At 43.1% G+C, this 19,056-nt stretch overlaps 1 protein-coding gene across 5 annotated transcripts in view; it reads left to right on the top strand.

Moving 5' to 3' along the window:
- The window catches only part of RALGAPA2 (Ral GTPase activating protein catalytic subunit alpha 2), a 324,029-nt gene that overhangs the window by 288,352 nt on the left and 16,621 nt on the right, over positions 1-19,056 (top strand). For all 5 annotated transcript variants that reach the window (XM_049650097.1, XM_049650096.1, XM_049650095.1 and 2 more), the window contains one exon: positions 13,043-13,164. In XM_049650097.1, coding sequence (XP_049506054.1) covers positions 13,043-13,164 — 122 coding nt within the window. The remainder of the gene's footprint in view (positions 1-13,042; positions 13,165-19,056) is intronic.

Below are 19,056 nucleotides of genomic sequence, written 5' to 3'. Positions count from 1 at the left end.
ATTATGGAATTTCATCCATTTATTTAGGATTATTGAGTGCCAACCCAGCCCACCTATGGATTTTCCTCTGGGTGGCAGATACCAGGGAAGATGTGAAGGATATAGAAGTCCATCGGAGCAGAGTTTCCTCCTTCCAGAAATGCCCCTCCCAAGGTTCTGCGATGTGGCTCAGAACCTTCTTCATCCCTCCCCAGTCCCTCCTCCATCTTCCTTTCCTGCGAATGTACTTCTGCCCCTGCTGCAGAAGTGGGAAGGTAGGAGTTCCCAGCGGTGCATGCTCTCCTTTTCTCCTCTATGGCAGTCTCCAGACCCATGACTCATTGCTCCCTGTCTGCAGCCCAGGCCTCTCTGCCAGGACACATTTGTCATCTCCCCAGTATTTCTCCCCTGACATCCCTTCGGACCCTTCAGACTCGACAGTTCCCCTTGTCACTTGAGCCTTGAACCCCTAAGTTTTGTCCTGCCTTTTCCCTCTCTCACCAAGAGTGAGCAGCCCTACAGCCTGAAGCCTCCTCTCCCTTCCCTCCAACCCTGCTTTCTTGAGGCCCATCTCACATCTTTCTCCCTGACTAGCTCCTCTTCCTCTAGTCTCTCTCCCTTCTAGGCCCTTCCAACATGTGCCCTCCCCTGCCATTATCTCTCAAGTACTGGCCATATCTTGCTGTTCATCTACTTAAAAGCCTCCCGTGATCCCCAGATGCTAGAGACTATTGTTGCCCCTCCTGCCGTGACAGACCCTTGGCAGGCTGACCTACACCACTCTCTGTCCATGGGTACTTACGTAGTCTGTGGATCCATTCAGTCCACAGGGTAGTTACCACCTTGCAGGTTGGGTGTCTGTCCTCCCAGATAAGTTGTGAATGCTGTAATCTTTCTCACCTTGCTCCCTCCAGCTCCTAGAACAGTCCCTGGCACACGGTCTGCTCCTCTGCAGGCATCTTCCATGAATAAATGATCCAGCAACAGTGCCCGGAGGGCTCTGTTCTCTGCCAGGCCACCTCTCCATCTGTTCCAGAGTGTGCTCAGTGAGGACCTTTGCATTAGAAGACCCTCCCCACAGTGCATAGGGTGTACCACGCATACCATAGGCATTTGTGGGGACAGTTTTTCATTGAGATATAATTCACATACCATAAAACTCCCCCTTTTAAATTGTGTACTACAATGGGTTTTACTATATTCACCAGATTGTGCAATCATTAGCATCATCCAATTCCAGAATGTTTTCATCATCCCCAAAAGAAACCCTGTATCCACTCTGCCCGCAGTCACTGGCAAGCTCTAATTTCTTTTCTGACTCTGGATTTTCTTTTTCTGGACATTTCTATAAATGGAGTCACACAATATGAGGCCTTTTGTATCTACCTTCTCCCACTTAGCAGTGTTTTCAAGGGTCGTCTGTGTTGTAGCTGTTTCAATATTTCATTCCTTTTTATGGCTGAATAATATTCCACTGTATGGAGAGACTACATTTGGTTTATCCATTCTTCAGTTTATGGACATTCGGATTGTTTTCAGTTTTTGCCTATTACAGAGAATGCTGCTGTGAACACTTGTGGACAGGCTTTTGTGTGAACGTGCATTTTTAGTTCTCGTGGGTGTAGACCTCAGATTTCCTGGGTCACGTGTTTGACTCCTGAGAGGCTGATGGCCACACTGTTTTCCACAGCAGCCGTGCCATTCCACATCCCACCAGCAGAGTGCGACAATTCCAGGTTCTCAACACCCTCGCCAACACTGTCATCCTTGTCCCTTTGGATGATAACCATCTTAGTAGGGTTAAAGCAGTACCTCAGTGGTTTTTATTTCCATTTCCCTAGTGGCTAATGATGTTGAGCATTTTTTATATGTTTGTTGGCCATGCATTTGTCTTTTTTGAAGAAATGTCTATTCAAATCATTTGACCATTTTTTTAATTGAATTGTCATGTTATTATTGAATTACAAGAGTTTACATATTCTAGGTATGAGACCCTTATTAGGTAACTGATTTGCAAATATTTTCCCTCATTCTGTGGGTTGTCTCTTCACTTTTTTTTTTCCAGTCTCTTCACTTTGTTGATACATTTTCATATTTTTTGTCTTTGGTTGCTTGTGCTTTTGCTGTCATATCCGAGACCAGTGAGCATTTTAAAGCTTTATCCTTTGACTGCTGTTTGCCTAAGAAATGAAAATGTGTTATCACCATCCTCTGCATCCTCTCCTCCTAAAGCTTCTGGTGGTGGGACTGATGGAAGAAATCATCTCATTAATTTCCTCGTCTCATAAATTATTCTTAGCTGTCCCTTCTCTGAGCTCAGACTCTTTGCAACTGTTGATGCATCTTTTTACTAGGTTTAAAGTATATCTATAGATATATTTAAAACATTTGATTCAGGGTAACATCCCTCAATCCACAGCTGTCTTAAATAGTCTCCTTTTCACCAGATTTCTGTGAGCACATTATCTGTTCTTGTGTGAGGAATGTGCCCGCCATCTTGTCCATAACACTTTGTTCTCTGCTTCATCCTGGAGGGCTGCTTCCACCTCTGCCTGTGCTCCATTTCCTCTTCCCTCCAAGTCAGGCACATCATCCAACCAGACCCCTTCTCTTCAAGACCATTCTCAGAAGTTATGGTCATTTCAAATCTGCAGGTAGCCATCGTACCATTTCCACTTGCTCAACATATATATATCCTGGAAATAGGCAGAGAACAAGTACTGTACAAGCCCAGGGATTAATCATATAGATGCATGCCAGCATTGACCTCTTCAAAACGTGAGGGCGTGCTGGACTTTCCTTAGTGGTGGCAGATCTTCTCAGGGTGATCTAGAAACCTAAGTGAGGCCACACTGCTCCCTTGCCTCAAACCATTCAGACCTCCTGTCACCCAGACCCAGCCAGTCTTTCAAATGTACCTCCTGCCCCCTCTTGCCACCCTGGGGTGGGTACCAATCTCCTTTCACGTCCTGAAACTCCTTGGGGCTCCTTCCAACTCATGCCTCTCTGCACGTGTAATGCTCTCACAGCTGCTCGCCCCCACCCCCTCTTGATTAGCCCCTTTCTGGCCACCGCTTCAGAGGCTTCCCTGCCCTTTCTGTCCTCACTCTCTACCTGGCACTGACGTAAGGACAGCTCCCCTTACTCTGTGCACCTGTCTCTGCTGGAATGTGGGCCTGCTGAGGGTAGGGGCAGCCCCTGTCCTGTTTCCCAGTTGTGTGCCCATCACCAAGCACTGGTGGGCACTCAGCACATATTTCTTGCACGGATAAGCATTTGAGTGAATGTGGACTTGCTTTCTGAAAATGGCAGAGTCCCTTGAAATCAAGTGTACTGAGCAGAGTAGGATGCTGAATAGAAATCATGCACACAGGCCTGTGTATATATGTAGTGTGTTCACCATTCTCTAGTTCAGCCCATTTTGTCATTCTTAGTGTGAGGTAATTCTAGCAAAAGTATCTTTGTAGGAAGACATATTTTCTCCTGGAGCAATATTCCCCCACCCCATGGATGGCATTTGTATCCACAGCTTTTCACACCTTTCTGGAAATTTTGAGCTCTCATATTTTGGTCTGTTTCTGGAACTAAGGCCTTAAAAATAGCACTGCCTCTTTTCTGCTTTTTCTGTGTCTGAATCAGATGGACCTATCATTGTTATCTCTAACTGTATTTTTTATATCTGCCTTTGGTTTTGTTTTTAATGTTTATTTATTTTTAAGAGAGAGAGAGAAAGAGAGAGAGAGAGAGAGAATGCAAGCGGGGAGGGGCAGAGACAGAGAGAGAAAGAGGGACACACAGAATCTGAAGCAGCTCTAGGCTCTCAGCTGTCAGCACAGAGCCTGATGCAAGGCTTGAATTCATGAACCATGAAATCATGACCTGAGCTTATGTCAGACACTTAAGCAACTGAGCCACCCAGGTGCCCCACTGCCATTGGTTTAAAGAAGCTCATTCTGTCCTTACAATAGGTGAGAAAAGATCCCTTTGATTAGTACTATATTCCATTCTCACCAGATTGCCTATTTATATTATGAGATATTTTACACATACTAGAAAATGGCTAACATTTACATAAGTTCTAAAGAATAATAAAACATGCCTCTTTACTGGTCCCCCATGTGTACTGACCAATATATTTGACCTTTCCCTATGCAGCCTCTTCCCCCACCCCAGATATAATCTGGGTGATAGTTTCACTGCATATGTGTGTATTCCTAAAGCAGTATGTTTTACTTTGCCTGTTTTTTAAATTTATGTAGAGGGTCACCTGGGTGGCTCAGTTGGTTAAGCTTCTGACTCTTGATCTCAGCTCAGGTCATGATCTCACAGTTTGTGAGTTTGAGCCCTACGTCGGGCTCTGTGCTGGTGGCACAGGACCTGCTTGGGATTCTGTCTCTCCTTCTCTCTGCCCCCCCCCACTTCTGTTTTCATTCTCTCTCTCTCAAAATAAATAAATAAACTTTAAAAAAAATAAATAAAAATATGGCATGAGAACAGACACTCAGATCATTGGAACAGAATAGAGAACCCAGAAATGGACCCACAAATGTATGGCTAACTAATCTTTGACAAAGCAGGAAAGAATATCCAATGGAATAAAGGCAGTCTCTTCAGCAAGTGGTGCTGGGAAAACTGGACAGCAACATGCAGAAGAATGAACCTGGACCACTTTCTTATATCATACACAAAAATAAACTCGAAATGGATGAAAGACATCAATGGAAGACAGGAAGCCATCAAAATCCTTGAGGAGAAAGCAGGCAAAAATCTCTTTGATCTTGGCCGCAGCAACTTCTTACTCAACACATCTCCAAAGGCAAGGGAAACAACTGCAAAAATGAACTACTGGGACCTCATCAAAATAAAAAGCTTCTGCACAGCAAAGGAAACAATCAGCAAAACTAAAAGGCAACCGATGGAATGGGAGAAGATATTCACAAATGACATATCAGATAAAGGGTTAGTATCAAAATCTATAAAGAACTTCTCAAACTCAACACCCAAAAAACAAATAATCCAGAGAAGAAATGGGCAAAAGACATGAATAGACATTTCTCCAAAGAAGACATTCACATGACCAACTGACACATGAGAAAATGGTCAACATCACTCATCATCAGGGAAATACAAATCAAAACCACAATGAAATACCACCTCACACCTGTCAGAATGGCTAACATTAACAACTCGGGCAACAACAGATGTTGGTGAGGATGTGGAGAAAGAGGATCTCCTTTGCATTGTTGGTGGGAATGCAAGCTGGCACAACCACTCTGGAAAACAGTATGGAGGTTCCTCAAAAAACTAAAAATAGAACTACCCTATGACCCAGCGATTGCACTACTAGGCATTTATCCAAAGGATACAGGTATGCTGTTTCGAAGGGACACATGCACCCCCATGTTTACAGCAACACTATCAACAATAGCCAAGGTATGGAAAGAGCCCAAATGTCCATCAATAGATTAATGGATAAAGAAGATGTGATATGTGTGTGTGTGTGTGTGTGTGTGTATGTATACATACATATATGTATATGTATATTATATGTATTATATGTATATGTATATGTATATTATACATATATGTATATGTATATTACTCAGCAATCAAAAAGAATGAAATCTTGTGATTTGCAACTACGTGGATGGAACTGGAGGGTATTATGCTAAGTGAAATTAGTCAGAGAAAGACAAATATCATATGACTTCACTCATATGAGGACTTTAAGAGACAAAACAGATGAACATAAGGGAAGGGAAACAAAAACAATATAAAAACAGGGAGGGGGACAAAACAAAAGAGACTTATAAATATGGAGAACGAACTGAGAGTTGCTGGACGGGTTGTGGGAGGGAGGATGGGCTAAATGGGTAAGGTGCATTAAGGAATCTACTGAAATCATTATTGCACTATATGCTAACTAATTTGGATGTAAATTTAAAAAAAATAAAAAATTAAACAAGTTAAAATAAAAAAATAAAATTAAAAATAAATAAATAAATAAATATAAATGTATGTAGATAGAATTGCACTGTACATGTTCTTCAGTGAGTTACTTTTCCATTAACATTGTTTTTTAAGTTTCATCCATACTAATCCACACACCTGTGGTTTATTTTCACTGCTGTATAATATTCTACTATGTGACTACATCTATCAGTAGAACTTAAAAATAGTTTCTCTCTCTTTTTTGACTTTGCCACTGTCTATAGAATATTATAAACATTGTTACATGTGGGATTGCTGGCCCACAAGTCTGCACATCTGCTGTTTCTTGGATAATGTGAAATTGCCTTCCTGAGAAGTTAAGCCAATTATCTCCTACCAGTAGGCTCTGAGAATTCCTCTGCCTATCCTCTCTGACATTTGGCATTATTAGATTTTTTTGTTTTGCCAGTCTGGTATATATAAAATGGTATCTCATTGTGGCTGTAATAATCCCTGATTATTAGTGATGTTAAGCACCTTAATATCCATTCGTAGTTTATGTTCTGGAAATGCTTGTGTATTTTGCCCATTTTAACTTTTTTTTAAATTTTCTTAATGCTTATTTATTTTTGAGAGAGACAGAAACAGAATGAGAGTGGGTTCGGGGCAGAGAGAGAGGGAGACACAGAATCCAAAACAGCCTCCAGGCTCTGAGCTGTCAGCACAGAGCCCGACGCAGGGCTAGAACTCACAAATTGCAAGATCATAACCTGAGCTAAGTCATATTCTTAACCGACTGAGACACCCAGGTGTCCATTTTTTCTAATAGATTTGATTAGATTTGATTCTTTTACTGATTTCTGGGAGTTCTTTACATGTTCTGGACATTTACCCTTTGTCAGTTGTGTGTGTTGTAGATGACTTCTCCCACTTTGTACCTTGTCACTTTTTATGGTATTGTGGTAAGTAGTAGTTTTTAATTTGAATACGCCCAGATGTACTAGGCTTCCCCCTTATGGTTCATGTTTTTGTTTCTTATTTAATGAATCACTCCAAATCCCAAGGTCATAAAGAATTTGCCCTATACTTTTCTTCTGGAAGTTTTGTATCACTTATTTTTTTTATCTATGCAGATTTTTACTTCAAACTGAAAACTCCCTAATCTCTCCTTATAAGCTGCCTTTGCTTGAAATATATCTAGCAGTGTCATAACCCAGAGCAATGGGCACAAATCCTAGGCATTCAATAAATATTGCATAAAGCACCTATAAGCTAGGTAGTATGAGTGATGTAAGGATGAACCTGACCCATACAGTATAATACGGTATACTCATAAGGAGTATAATGGGCTAAGTCGTGGGTGCCAGAAAGATATGCCTAATCCCAGAACCTGTGAATGTTAACTTATTCCAAGACGGATCTTTACAACTCAGTGAAGGATCTTGACATGAGAAGATCATCCTGGATTATCCAGGTGAGTCCTAAATCTAATAACAAGTGTCTTTATAAGAGACACATGAAGAGGAGGAGGCAGTATAGCCAAGGAGGCAGGGATGGGAGTGATCAGTCACATAGAGCCTCTGCAGGAAGTAAGGCCCTGCTGACACCTTGACTTTGAACTTCTGGCCTCCGAGAAGTGTGAGAGAACAAACTTCTGTTGTTTTAAGCCTGCCCCCCGCCCCCTGCCCCCTGCCAACCAGTTTGTGGTCATTTACAGCAGCCACAGGAAACAAATGCAAGGATATTTAAGATGAGATGGTCCTCCATGGTAACTACAGTCAGGGCTTCTCTTTATTCTACTGTCACACCCTCAAGGGATGGATGGAGCAAGCAATGGTGGCAAACTTTGCAAGTGCCACGACTTCTCAGAGGCACATGGGGTTGGCCGGAGCCTCCCAGGCAGTGCTGAAACTTGGCTTCCCTCCCCTCATAGACCACTGCCATGGGGAATGGAGTCTACAGAGTCACAAGTGTGACCAGCTCTGGGTGGGCTTGTGTCATCGATGAGGGGCTGCATGAGTTAAGGAAAACCAGGGATAGGTAGGAAAACTGCTGCAGGACACACAGATATGACATCAGAAGGCTCCTCCAAGGCTGCTTTGTCAGGCTGGGCCTAGTGGCCAGTCCTGGGAAATTTAGGGAAGGTCTTTCCTTAAAAGAAAAAAAAATAGGGGCACCTGGGTGGCTCAGTTGGTTAAGTATCCGACTTTGACTCAGGTCATGATCTCATAGTTTGTGAGTTTGAGCCCCACATCTGGCTCTGCTGACAGCTCAGAGCCTGGAGCCTGCTTCGGATTCTGTGTCTCCCTCTGTCTCCCCCCCCCCCCCCCCCCCCCCCCGGTCATGCTCTGTCTCTCTCAAAAAAATAAATAAAATTTTAAAAAAATTTAAGGAATAAATAAATAAAGCAGAGAAAAGGGTGAAAATTCTAAACAGCAGTCAGCAAACACATAACATGATTAAGTAAAAAGAAATGAAAATGAAGTAATTGTTATTTTTCTGAATTTATAAAGTCAGCATAGTCTGTGGGTGTCGATGCAGCTTAAGCCTATGGACTCAGGTTGATTTTCACGCCCATATAGATTTAAGTCAGTAGTTTAGCTCCCAACCTTGCATGAAACCCCAAACTTAATCCTGTGTACTATAGAAATCAAGCTGAAAGCAGTAAAAGTTAGAAGACCTCGGTTCTGGTCTCAACTGTACCACTGAGTAACTGTGACTCTGGAAAATCACTTGAACCCTTCACATTTCCACTTGCTGATCAGTAATGTGGAAGCCATGACACTCACCCCAGCTCACGAGGGTCTAGCATAAAGGAGGCTTGCTTGTCCTAGAGACACAGAGGTTCCTCCAGCTTATCCACTATGTTCTTTCTGGGAGATGAACCCCTAAGCCCATATTAAGTGGGGGGAAGGAGCGGGCAGTCCACACCTCGCATGTTTCTATTGTGCTCTGGAACCTGGGTCGCGTTGAGGCTTCAATATGTGATTCCATCTGGTCCTCTGGACAGCCCCAAGAGCAGATGTCAGTGTCCTCGCTTTACACATCAGGCAACCGAGGCTGGGGCTATTGAAACAGCTTGTCCTGGGTCCCCCCATGGTAGCAGGGAGAAAGCTGGAACTCAAACCTAAGCCCCTCTTCTCCAAAAGGCAAGCACCTTCCTGTCAGACAGCTGCTGCCATTTCTAAACATAAAAACAAATGATCAGAATAAAGTTGGGGAGTTGGACTTGTATTCTCAGGCTTTTGTAACCCAGTTGAATTTGTCTTGAGGGTCTCAGAAAGTTCTCCTGGAAGTTTTTGATAAAATAAAAGTGGCAAATACATATTTATTCAAGTAGAGGGATATCAGTAATTGATAAAATTCTTACATCGAAACATAGACACAGCGGGTCACTGAAAAAACTCAAAATATCTAGGAACCAAGATGGATTGCTAGGTAGTAATTTAAATGTTCTCCGAATTGAGTAATCAAAAGGAAAATTCTCTCTTTAAAAAAATACTTGTGTGTGGTTTTTAATGAGATAGTAATTTAGAACAGAATTGAAGTTTTACATTTGTTAGTGGACTTTTTGAGAGAACAACAGAGCAGTGGCTTGTATTAAAACAGGTATTGGATTTGTGACCAGGTGTCTCTTTAGCCGCCTGCTTTCAGCCAGAGGCACTGACCATCCACTGCCTGGCATTATTACAGCATTCGGTTCATATCTTAACATGTCTTACACAGGAGAGGAACCTTAGAATAGCGTTTCGATGTCTAAATTATAAATGCCTTTTTTTTTTTTATTTATGTAGAAAACAACCAGCATTGAAGCCCTAAAGATATTAGATAAGAAAATGTCAGGGGTGCCTGGGTGGCTCAGTTGGTTAAGTGACCAACTTCAGCTCAGGTCATGATCTCACAGTCTGTGAGTTCAAGTCCTGCATCAGTGAGTTCAAGTCCTCTGCACTGATGGCTCAGAGCCTAGAGCCTGCCTCAGATCCTGTCTCTCTCTCTCTCTCTCTCTCTCTCTCTCTGCCCCTCCCCCACTAGCACCCTGTAACTCTCAAAAATAAACAAACATTAATTGCACGGGTCCACTTATATGCAAATTAAAAAAAAGAAAAAGAAAAGAAAATGTCAGGTGATGCTGCTTCTAATTGCCCTTGTTAGTAGTTCTAATAAATTCAGTTAAATCCCAGAGCTACATACATTCTTTAAAGCTACTAAAAGAAATGATTTTTGGCACCCTGAGCTCCTTTGCTGTTTCTAAACAGTGCCAGGATTGGGGTGGTGTTTGTTTTCTTTTTGTCATGGTGTTTACATGCCCTGGCGTGGGCCTTGAGTGAAAATGCATTTGGTGATCTCCTGGTCTCCCTGCAGTCCCTAATGGATGTTTGTCTAGATGACAACACCCAGTTTAGCGCTGTTAACGCTCCAATGACAGCATAGGACCAGCCTGGGGGTGGGGGAGTGTGTGCTACGTGTGACAAGGGCGTGAATGCGAGATTGGGAATCTTCTGTGAGGTAAACACTTCCTCCTCTCGTATCCAGTTCTGGAAGCACCTTTTTGTGCTGTCTCCCACAGTGCTTTCTTTGAGGAGTCAGACCGTAAATGTTCAAGTCAGAGAATCTCAAAACTTGATTATCGCCCCCAGTAACTCAAGTGCTGGACTTGCTCTTAGGAGCCCAGATTTCTCAGCCTTGACAGGGACAAGCTTACCAACTGGATAGTGTCATTCAGGGAGAGGATGACGAGCTGCTGTCTGAGGTCAATTTCTGTGGTATTATACATGACATCTCTTTGTAGGGTTGACTGCGAGCTTGATTAACATCGCAGCCACTCTTACAGATATGTGGCTTCCATAGCACATTTAGCAAAATGCATCCACTCTTCTGTTTTGTTCACCATTGTCCCAAGCACTGTATGTGGATGTGTTGGACGCAGTGGGGCCTTTCAGGAAACAGCAGGACCATTCTAGGCAGAGCATGACAGGTCTTTAGAGGGCCGCGCCTGCTCTAACCCGGGCCCTCAAGCAGACTGCGGTCTGAAAGGGGGAGCCATGAATTGCGTGTTGACAGCGGGCCACGGCTGTCCTAAGGCTCAGGTGGTTGTCAGCCATAAGTTTAGCTCAGCTCTTTGAGTAATTTGTCACGCCTCGCTCGGCCCCTGCTGGGCCAGCACGTGCCAGCTTAGTGTCAGAGTGCCTGTTCGCCAGACGGCCACTCAGGCCTAACGTCCTGCTGTTCCCTGGACCAGCGGCTTGCTGGGGCCGTGCACGGAGGGCCGAGCTGTGCGACAGCCAAGTGCTGTGCAGAATAAGCGTGTTCATAATGAGACGTGAATGGCATTAGTGGGTCCCTCTAGAATTGGGCCTGAGAGGACGCCTCTCACTGTGGAAGTTTGGCAGCCTGTTCATCAGGGCAAGTCACTGGGAGTTCAGCCTGCATTCGAGAAGCCGGTTCAGACTCCCACCACCCAGGCCTTAGGCTGCCGTGACTGTCTGCATAAAACACTGTAAATTCATCAGAGGGGCCACTTTTGAATTCTTTTTTAAAGTTACATAGAGCAAGCGTAAAGAGAAATTCTGGAACAGAGCTGCCCCATAGCTCTCTCCATGACAAAGGACGTGTTTCACATCCATGCAATCCAGCACAGTGACCCCAGCTGCATGTGGCTGCTGGGTGCTTGAAATACAGCTAGTGGGACAGAGGAACTGAATTTCTATTTTTTTATTTTAATTAATTTAAATTTAAATTTAGATAGCCACATGCGGCTCATGGCTACCGCAGTAGACAGCACAGCCCCAAGATGCCTCTGGTCTCCTGGTGTAAAAATCTTCCTCTGAATATAATTAAAGGGGGCAGAAGAGGAAGGGCCTGCATTGGGAAATCCATATGCATACTTTGACAAAAGAAAATAGAAAAACATTTTCCAATCTTAAAACACATGCTTACTGAAAGCTAATCGGAAAAGCATAATTGTCACCAACTTTTATTTTTAAAGAGACTGTTTTGGAAAGATAGTTTTAAAATACGGTAAGAAATGCTAGAATTACTTTTGCTCTTCCAGAGCAGCAAATAATGAACTGATTGATGGTGATCCACATTCCCTGTGTTCCTGGAGAATTAGCATGATTTTCAAAACGACTAAAACACATCTTTTAACTTTTGCATTGATAACTAGGAAGGGGAAAATGAGACGTCATGCCGACTTCCCCAACTGTTAATTCATAAAGTCATACGCGCGGTGCCTCCATCCGTTGTCGAATTGTTCTGACGTTATCCTGTTATTGGAAGTGCATGATTCACCTTCCGAGGAAACAGAAGCCATACACAAAAGGGGAAGATTTGCTTTCTGCCCTATGAAAGGCTGCCACACGCAGGGGTCCTATTAAGACAGCTGGAAAGTTGCTTCAGCGTGTTACGCTTGTAAGTTTTATTGGTGACTGGTTTTTGATTACACATTTGAATGCGTGTGTTCCAGACTGCAGTTTTAATTAAAAGGCAATAGTCTTTTCTTTTTTAAATTGCATTGTGCACTCTCTGCTAGAGTCCCCCACTTATTAGTTCCTATTTTCTAATGCTCGTAGCCTGTCGTGGCCTGAGGCACTGGTGCCCCCTTGGAGCATACCTTCCTGGCCTTCCCTCTTCCGTGCAGGGTCTTTTTTTTTTTTTTTTTTTTTTAAGTGTACACCAATTCTTGCTTCAAGTGTCAATTCATTTGATAGGGGCTGAGAAGAACATTCTATCCACTGACCTAGGAAGGGAAGGTCCGACATCGTCACACAGCCGTCAGTGGAAAGAGATGCCGTCACAATCAATGCCTCTGTTTTTGTTTGTTTGGATCAACCTTAATGATTTTTTGCTATGATTCTATAACTATTGATGTTCATATTTTTCAGTAACACTGGTGTTGGATGTAACTGACTGAAGTCTAAGACAAACAGGTCTCAACATCAGAATCTTACCGTTAATTATGACTTCTATTTAATTCCCTGGCAAGAGGTTAACAGACTTGGAAGGTACTTTCTTCCCCCCCACCCCACACACACATAAAAGTTGCATAACCGTATTCAAACCAGAGTGAACCGTGTCATTGTTATATGTGTCGTTCCACATGTGCACTTGTTTCCTTAATCAATGACTGCAGCTACGAAGAGAGAGCTCTGTACCTCGAAGCAATAATTCAGAACCACCGAGAAGTAATGACGTTTGAGGATTTCGCGGCCCAAGTCTTTTCTCCCTCGCCCAGCCCCTCCCTCGGCGGAACGGGTGAGTGTCTGCATTATTCTGCCCTCCCGCGCTTAGGACGCACTCGAGCAGCAGATGTACACCTGTTTTTCACAGATAAATGCTTGCAAATTTAAGAAGAGCATTCTCCCTCTGAATCAACTAATGAATATCAAAAGGAATGATGACATTCATTTTAATTTGTTTTGTATCCGAGCTGTTCACTCAGTGCTTTTCTTCAGCTATCCTGTTAACCCCCGAATCTAGCAAGGTTAATGAACTTTTTCTCAGTAATGTGCTCCGGTTCATTCAGGAGTGTAGGTTTCTTGCTGAGCTGGGAATATGTTGTTTAAAAGCGATGCCCGAATCAGTGCTTACTTATCAAAAAAGTGTTCCTCACAGTCGAAGCCGTTGCTACTAATGCTAAATGGGGATTATGCTGCCGAGATACTCGGGTCAGGGATTAATGCAGGAGAGATGGAAGGACAGTGTCCCCTGGTCCATCATTACAGCAGAGCTGCGTGCACCCTTTCTCTCTGGAGTGGCCTGTGTCACACGGACAGGCTGCCAACCAGCGCAGCACCTGGCGTGGAACCTGTTTAGAAACTGGCTTTCAATCATTTTCATTTATTATGCCAATGGAATATTTCAGAAATTTCCATGAATGTCCTTGTTTTTAGGTTTTACTCTTTTTGTATTTCCAATTCAAAAAAAAAAAAAAAAGGTACTACCCCTTAAACTGATTATATGATTACTGTGGGGTTTTTTTTTTTTTCCCAAAGAATAGAATTACTTGTGAATTTCTGCATGTAATTACAGATTAATTGCCTTTCAGAGAGTAAATGGGATATTTAGTCAATGCATGTTGAAATTCTCAATGAGGGGCTTCCTTCTTCTTCCACCGGTGTAGACACAACTGTTAGCATGCTTAATAGATTTCTAACCTGTGTCAATTGTCTCTGAACACCGCCTTACTTCTGCGATTCTGACTTGTTACTAAATATCTTACACACAAAGTGAAAAAAAATTAAATTCAGTGAAATAAATCACTTACAAATAAAATCAGCCATGCATCATTGTTTAACATCGCTGGCTTCAATCCTTGCCTCTCCGAGCTTTGTTGGGAGATAAGAAGGAGAGGCTTGCACTTTGCACAGGGAGCCAGGAGCAGCAGGCAGAAGGCCGGGGAGATAAGCAAGCTGGCCGAGGTGCTGGAGCCGGGCGATTTACATAATCACGCCTCTGCTTCCTGGTGAGGCGTCAAGAAACACAGGGATGGCCTCTATTGATCTTTGTTGAACTGGAATACTAAACAACATGAGAAAGCTTATAACTTAAAGCTTTGATTAATGTTTCCTACATTAAAAAAAAAAAGTAGAACAGCTGTGAATTGAATTCTTTTATACCCTCTGCCAACATTCTATCTAAAACCAAAAAAAAAAAAAAAAAAATCAGTTTCAAGGGAAATGGAGATTTCACACCACTCTGGCTAGAGGTTGAAAATCATTTCTAGTGTGTAGGTGAAAGAACATGAAGGATCTGTAGCAAAACAAATTTTTTAAAGATCGCATTCAGCTCTTTTTCATCCTCATGAGGTCCTGGGACTTAGTTTTTCTGTGCAGGGTTTTGTGAGTTGTTGGGTTTTTTTTGTTTGTTTGTTTTTAACTCTTAAGAAAGGTTTTTGTTTCTTATAATTAGAAGAAATGAAATAATAACTAGGTATTGACATTCCTTAACTCTTACATTCTTAAGGCTCTAGATTAAGATGTTCCTGAAACAAATATTGATGAGCTTTGTTTTCCATGCATACTTTAGCATCTATGTAAATTAGTTTGATCTTTTCCAAAAGTCCATAATTATTTAAATCCATCCGAATGAGCTAGTGTGTAGGTAATATCTTAAGTGAGTCTTCAGAAGTGATTTGGGTTTTTCAGGACCTGGTATTTGGAGGCAATGGCTAGCAGGCTTCTTCGAGAGCATCACGTTGCCAAGGTCACTTAGCAGATAAGGGTCTGACAGCTCATGAGTGGGCCCTGGGACCCATACAAAAGGAACATGAAACCAAACATGGGCTATCAAGACAAATGCTGTTTCTTCCTCCTTTCAAATTGTTCGCATCCACATTACATTTCATAATGTTTAGGGTTTAGAGCATTCCGTGTTGAATGATAAAAATTTTTGTACACATATCACACCAGTCCATGAATGCAATTTTAAGTCTGGGCGGCATGTTCTCTGTCACCACTTTGCATATCTGCCCACACCAAAGATGAGGAAGGAACTGGAAAGGAACTTGATGTGAACTGAAATCTGGAGGCAGTGCAGTGAGGGCGGAGCATTTCCAGACCATAAATAGGCACATTTTCAAAAGCACATCCTCCGCTCTTCACATAGCAGTTTTGCTTTTGAGGATTCCCTATCCCAGCCTATTACCACTTTTACAGATGAAAACATTTTTCATTTATTCGGTGTCTCCTATTTTCTCGGGACAAGTACAGTCAAACCCACATGAGCCAGCTAGCTTAAACTAAGAAACAGAGGTGAACTCTTCTCTTCCAAGCCGCAAGCCAACTGGAAAAATTGACCCTGAGCCGCTTAAGCCCCCACAGTGCACTTAGGACCCAATCAGACCTTCTCGGCCAGCAGTGCCATCAAAGCAGGGCCTTGGGCTCCTGCTCACATGCATATGCACAATCTGAGGAATTAGGGGCTCCCAGGTTTTCTTTGTATCCTCCATGCAAGGGGCTTTGTTGTTAATGCGGAGGCAGAGTAACCTGAACCCTGTATTCCTTCCACACTGTGTTTGTAGCAGCAAGCAGCTCCCATTTCTAGAGGGAAGGCCTGTGATATCAGCCTTGGAGTCCTATGCATAAGTAGGAAGTGTGCTCAGTGGGAGTGGCTTGTGCCCAAAGACGCTGCTGTTGGAAAATGCCTTCTCTTCAGACTCCCCCTGCCCCAGTGCTGTTCCTTGTCACCGGAGGCAGCCAGAGAGGGGCACACCAGCCAAGTAAATGTGTTTCTCTTCATGATGCACTGTCAACCACTGATGAGGATGTAGGGTCTTTAATTGTTAGCTGATAGGTGGGTGCTCTGCTTCTTAAAAAGAGGTTTAAAAAAGAAACTATTTTCCAAGTCAGAAAATGTTATTTTAAAACACCACCTACCACATACATATTCTGTCTACTACTTGTACTCATAATACCTAGTACATAATAAGTATTTGAGCTGCCTTTTTTTTTAGCCCTGTAGTTTATGTTCCTTTTGATTCCTTCCTTATTGACCAGCAATTTCTGAAAGGTAGCCAGTGTTAAAATATTTGCTGCAGTTAACACACACACACACACACACACACACACACACACACGTGTGTGTGTGTTTACATACATATATGTTTTATGCAGGTATTCGTACTCATTTAACACATACACACATTGGGGTGAGGGACTTGGCTTGTGTTTTCATGCATGTTCCTAAGGAAGGGGGGGGGCTGCAGAGAGGCCTTCAAAGGGTTAACTGGAATGGGCACCCTCGACTGCTGGGCGGGGCTGATGTAATCACTGCAGCTCACAGCCAAGTGCATCTGTTCACCATGAGGTCATTCTTCTGCATGCTAATGATTTGGAAAATCAAGTCTAATGTTTGACATTATCGGAAAGGATATAAATAGTATAAATCTTTACCTTTTAGAAGCTGGTCTTATACACAAGAAGAGAAAAAAGAAACTTTAGCTTGGACCTGAGATTTTGTTTTTTCCAAGAACTGTTTTAAAGGTTGTGTCTAGATCTTAAAACCTTGGAGGAATCCACTTGTGTCTGTTGATAAATGAATCCCCAAATCACTATTACAGTCACAGCTAGCAATTTGGTAGTGGAGGACTACAGGTATGTCTGATTTAATATCTGATTTTAAGAATTTCCAAGTGCCTTGGTTGGAACCTGATAAAGGCTGAGTTTTTCGAAGAATGTCCCAAAACCAAGTTAAATGAGTTGTTCTCAGTATACACAAATCAACAGTGTTTGCTGAAGATGCCAACACTGTTTTTGGTTCCTTTCTACCTTAATATTCCTGTAGGAAACCAGCAGAGGGAGCACAAATCTTTGTTTATTTGTGAGCCCTACATAAACACATTTGATTCCTCCAAGATGTGGTCAGACATACTTTCACCTTTATGATAGGCTAGGTGGTAAAGGTTCCAGAATTTAGAGCAAGTGGGAGGAAACTCCTCATTCGGCTCCACCCGATTCTGTCATTCTTGATGTAGGTCATATTTGGAGCTTAACCCAGATTAGTCTGAGTCGGTCTTAGGAGGTTGCCACCACCATGCCTATTCACAAAACCGTAAGCTTTCAGCGGTCACGCTCAGGAAGTGCACATGTGCCCTCTTGGAGAGGATTATTGTGCTCACCTACCTAATATAAAAGACTTTTGTAATTTTCTTCTACAACAAAATCAAATTAAGTTCATAGAACCTATCAGAAGACTCTGCCTGGTGTCACTGGATCATTCCGGTGACCCTCATAAGACTGCAGGTGTATTGGTCCCAAAGTGAAGCTGGCAAGTGGATGCTACACAAACTACTTTTGTAACTCATCAGCCTTTACCTAGAGGAGTTCACCGGCTGGACCCCCGAACCATACACAGTGGCTACATGTGCCAGGATGTTGCAGGCTTGCCATTCTGCACACAGATCCCCCACATGACCAGTTTCCTGGCAGTTAGCAATCAGGCTGATCCCCAGAAACTGCACAAGGGAGACTCTAACTGTAACCCCCCAAAAGATGACAGATTTTCCCCATTCACTGAGGGTGGTCATGTTACCAATTCACTCAGCCTCTCTCTCTCTCCCTCTCTCTCTGTCTCTCTCTCCCACCCTCCTCCCCCACACTCCTCTCTCCTCTCCTTCCTCCATTCCTCCCTCCATGTTAAAGTGTTCTTCATAAGGTTTCTATTGATAACATTTCTTATGTGTTCACCTTCCTATTAAATTTGCTGAAACCAGCAAAGAACACTGGAGAACATGGAACTAGAAGAAGCTTCAGGGGATATGAAGCCTAACTGCTTCACATCAATTTTGAGTAAGCTGAAGACCAAGCTATAAAGGGACAACCAAAAGGCCATGGGCAATTTGGCAGTGGGGTCCTCACCCCTCATTCCACACTTTCTTTTCTTCCCAAAGTGGAGTCCAGTTTTAGTGACATCATCCAAGACTCAGATGGTTATCACCATCCCCTACTTGGTAAGCTGTCACCAAATGCTGGCTGTCAGTTATATTGGTCACAGAGTTCCTAACCAGCCAGTTATAAGAGTTTGTCAGTCTACAAACTCCTCCTCCCTGAGGAGGAGAGAAGCAAATACTATCTTAATGTTTTTCAAACAGAGCCTGTTCAGGAAAGCTGTACCTTCCTCATTGCTCTTCAGAAAGTCTTCAGGAGACAAGAATGAAATTTAGGGAAGTGATAGTGCTAGAAACATAAGCCACAGAAACTCAGGTTATGGTTGTTCTAATGACAGTCAATCACTTCACTGGCCAGCACACCCACATAATTGTGACAGTGTATAAGGCGGCCTCGTAGTTGTGGCTGCAGAATCCTTTAAGGAGCCCTCTCACTCCTGCTTCTAACCAACCACATCAAACAGAGGAGGGAACTGAAGCCCAGAATATACTCTGACTTCATGGAGTGAGCAAACATGCATTAGAGGCTCCCACGTGCCCTGGATAAGTCAGGTCCCAAGGGTTCAGGCAGGCCATCCCAACACTTGGAGGGGCCTCTGACATTCTGGGGCTAGGAGGAACACAGCCAGGACCCAGGCCCAGAGCCTATGTACCCACACGCTGCTGCTGAAGCCTAGAATAAAGGCAGATGGCAGTGCCCATCAGCAAACCTTTGACCTTTCATACCCCATTCATTGCCAGGGTTAATGGATCTTCCTCCG

Source organism: Panthera uncia (genome assembly GCF_023721935.1).
Source record: "Panthera uncia isolate 11264 chromosome A3 unlocalized genomic scaffold, Puncia_PCG_1.0 HiC_scaffold_11, whole genome shotgun sequence".
Lineage (NCBI taxonomy): Eukaryota > Metazoa > Chordata > Mammalia > Carnivora > Felidae > Panthera > Panthera uncia.
This window is presented reverse-complemented; position numbering and strand designations above follow the sequence as displayed.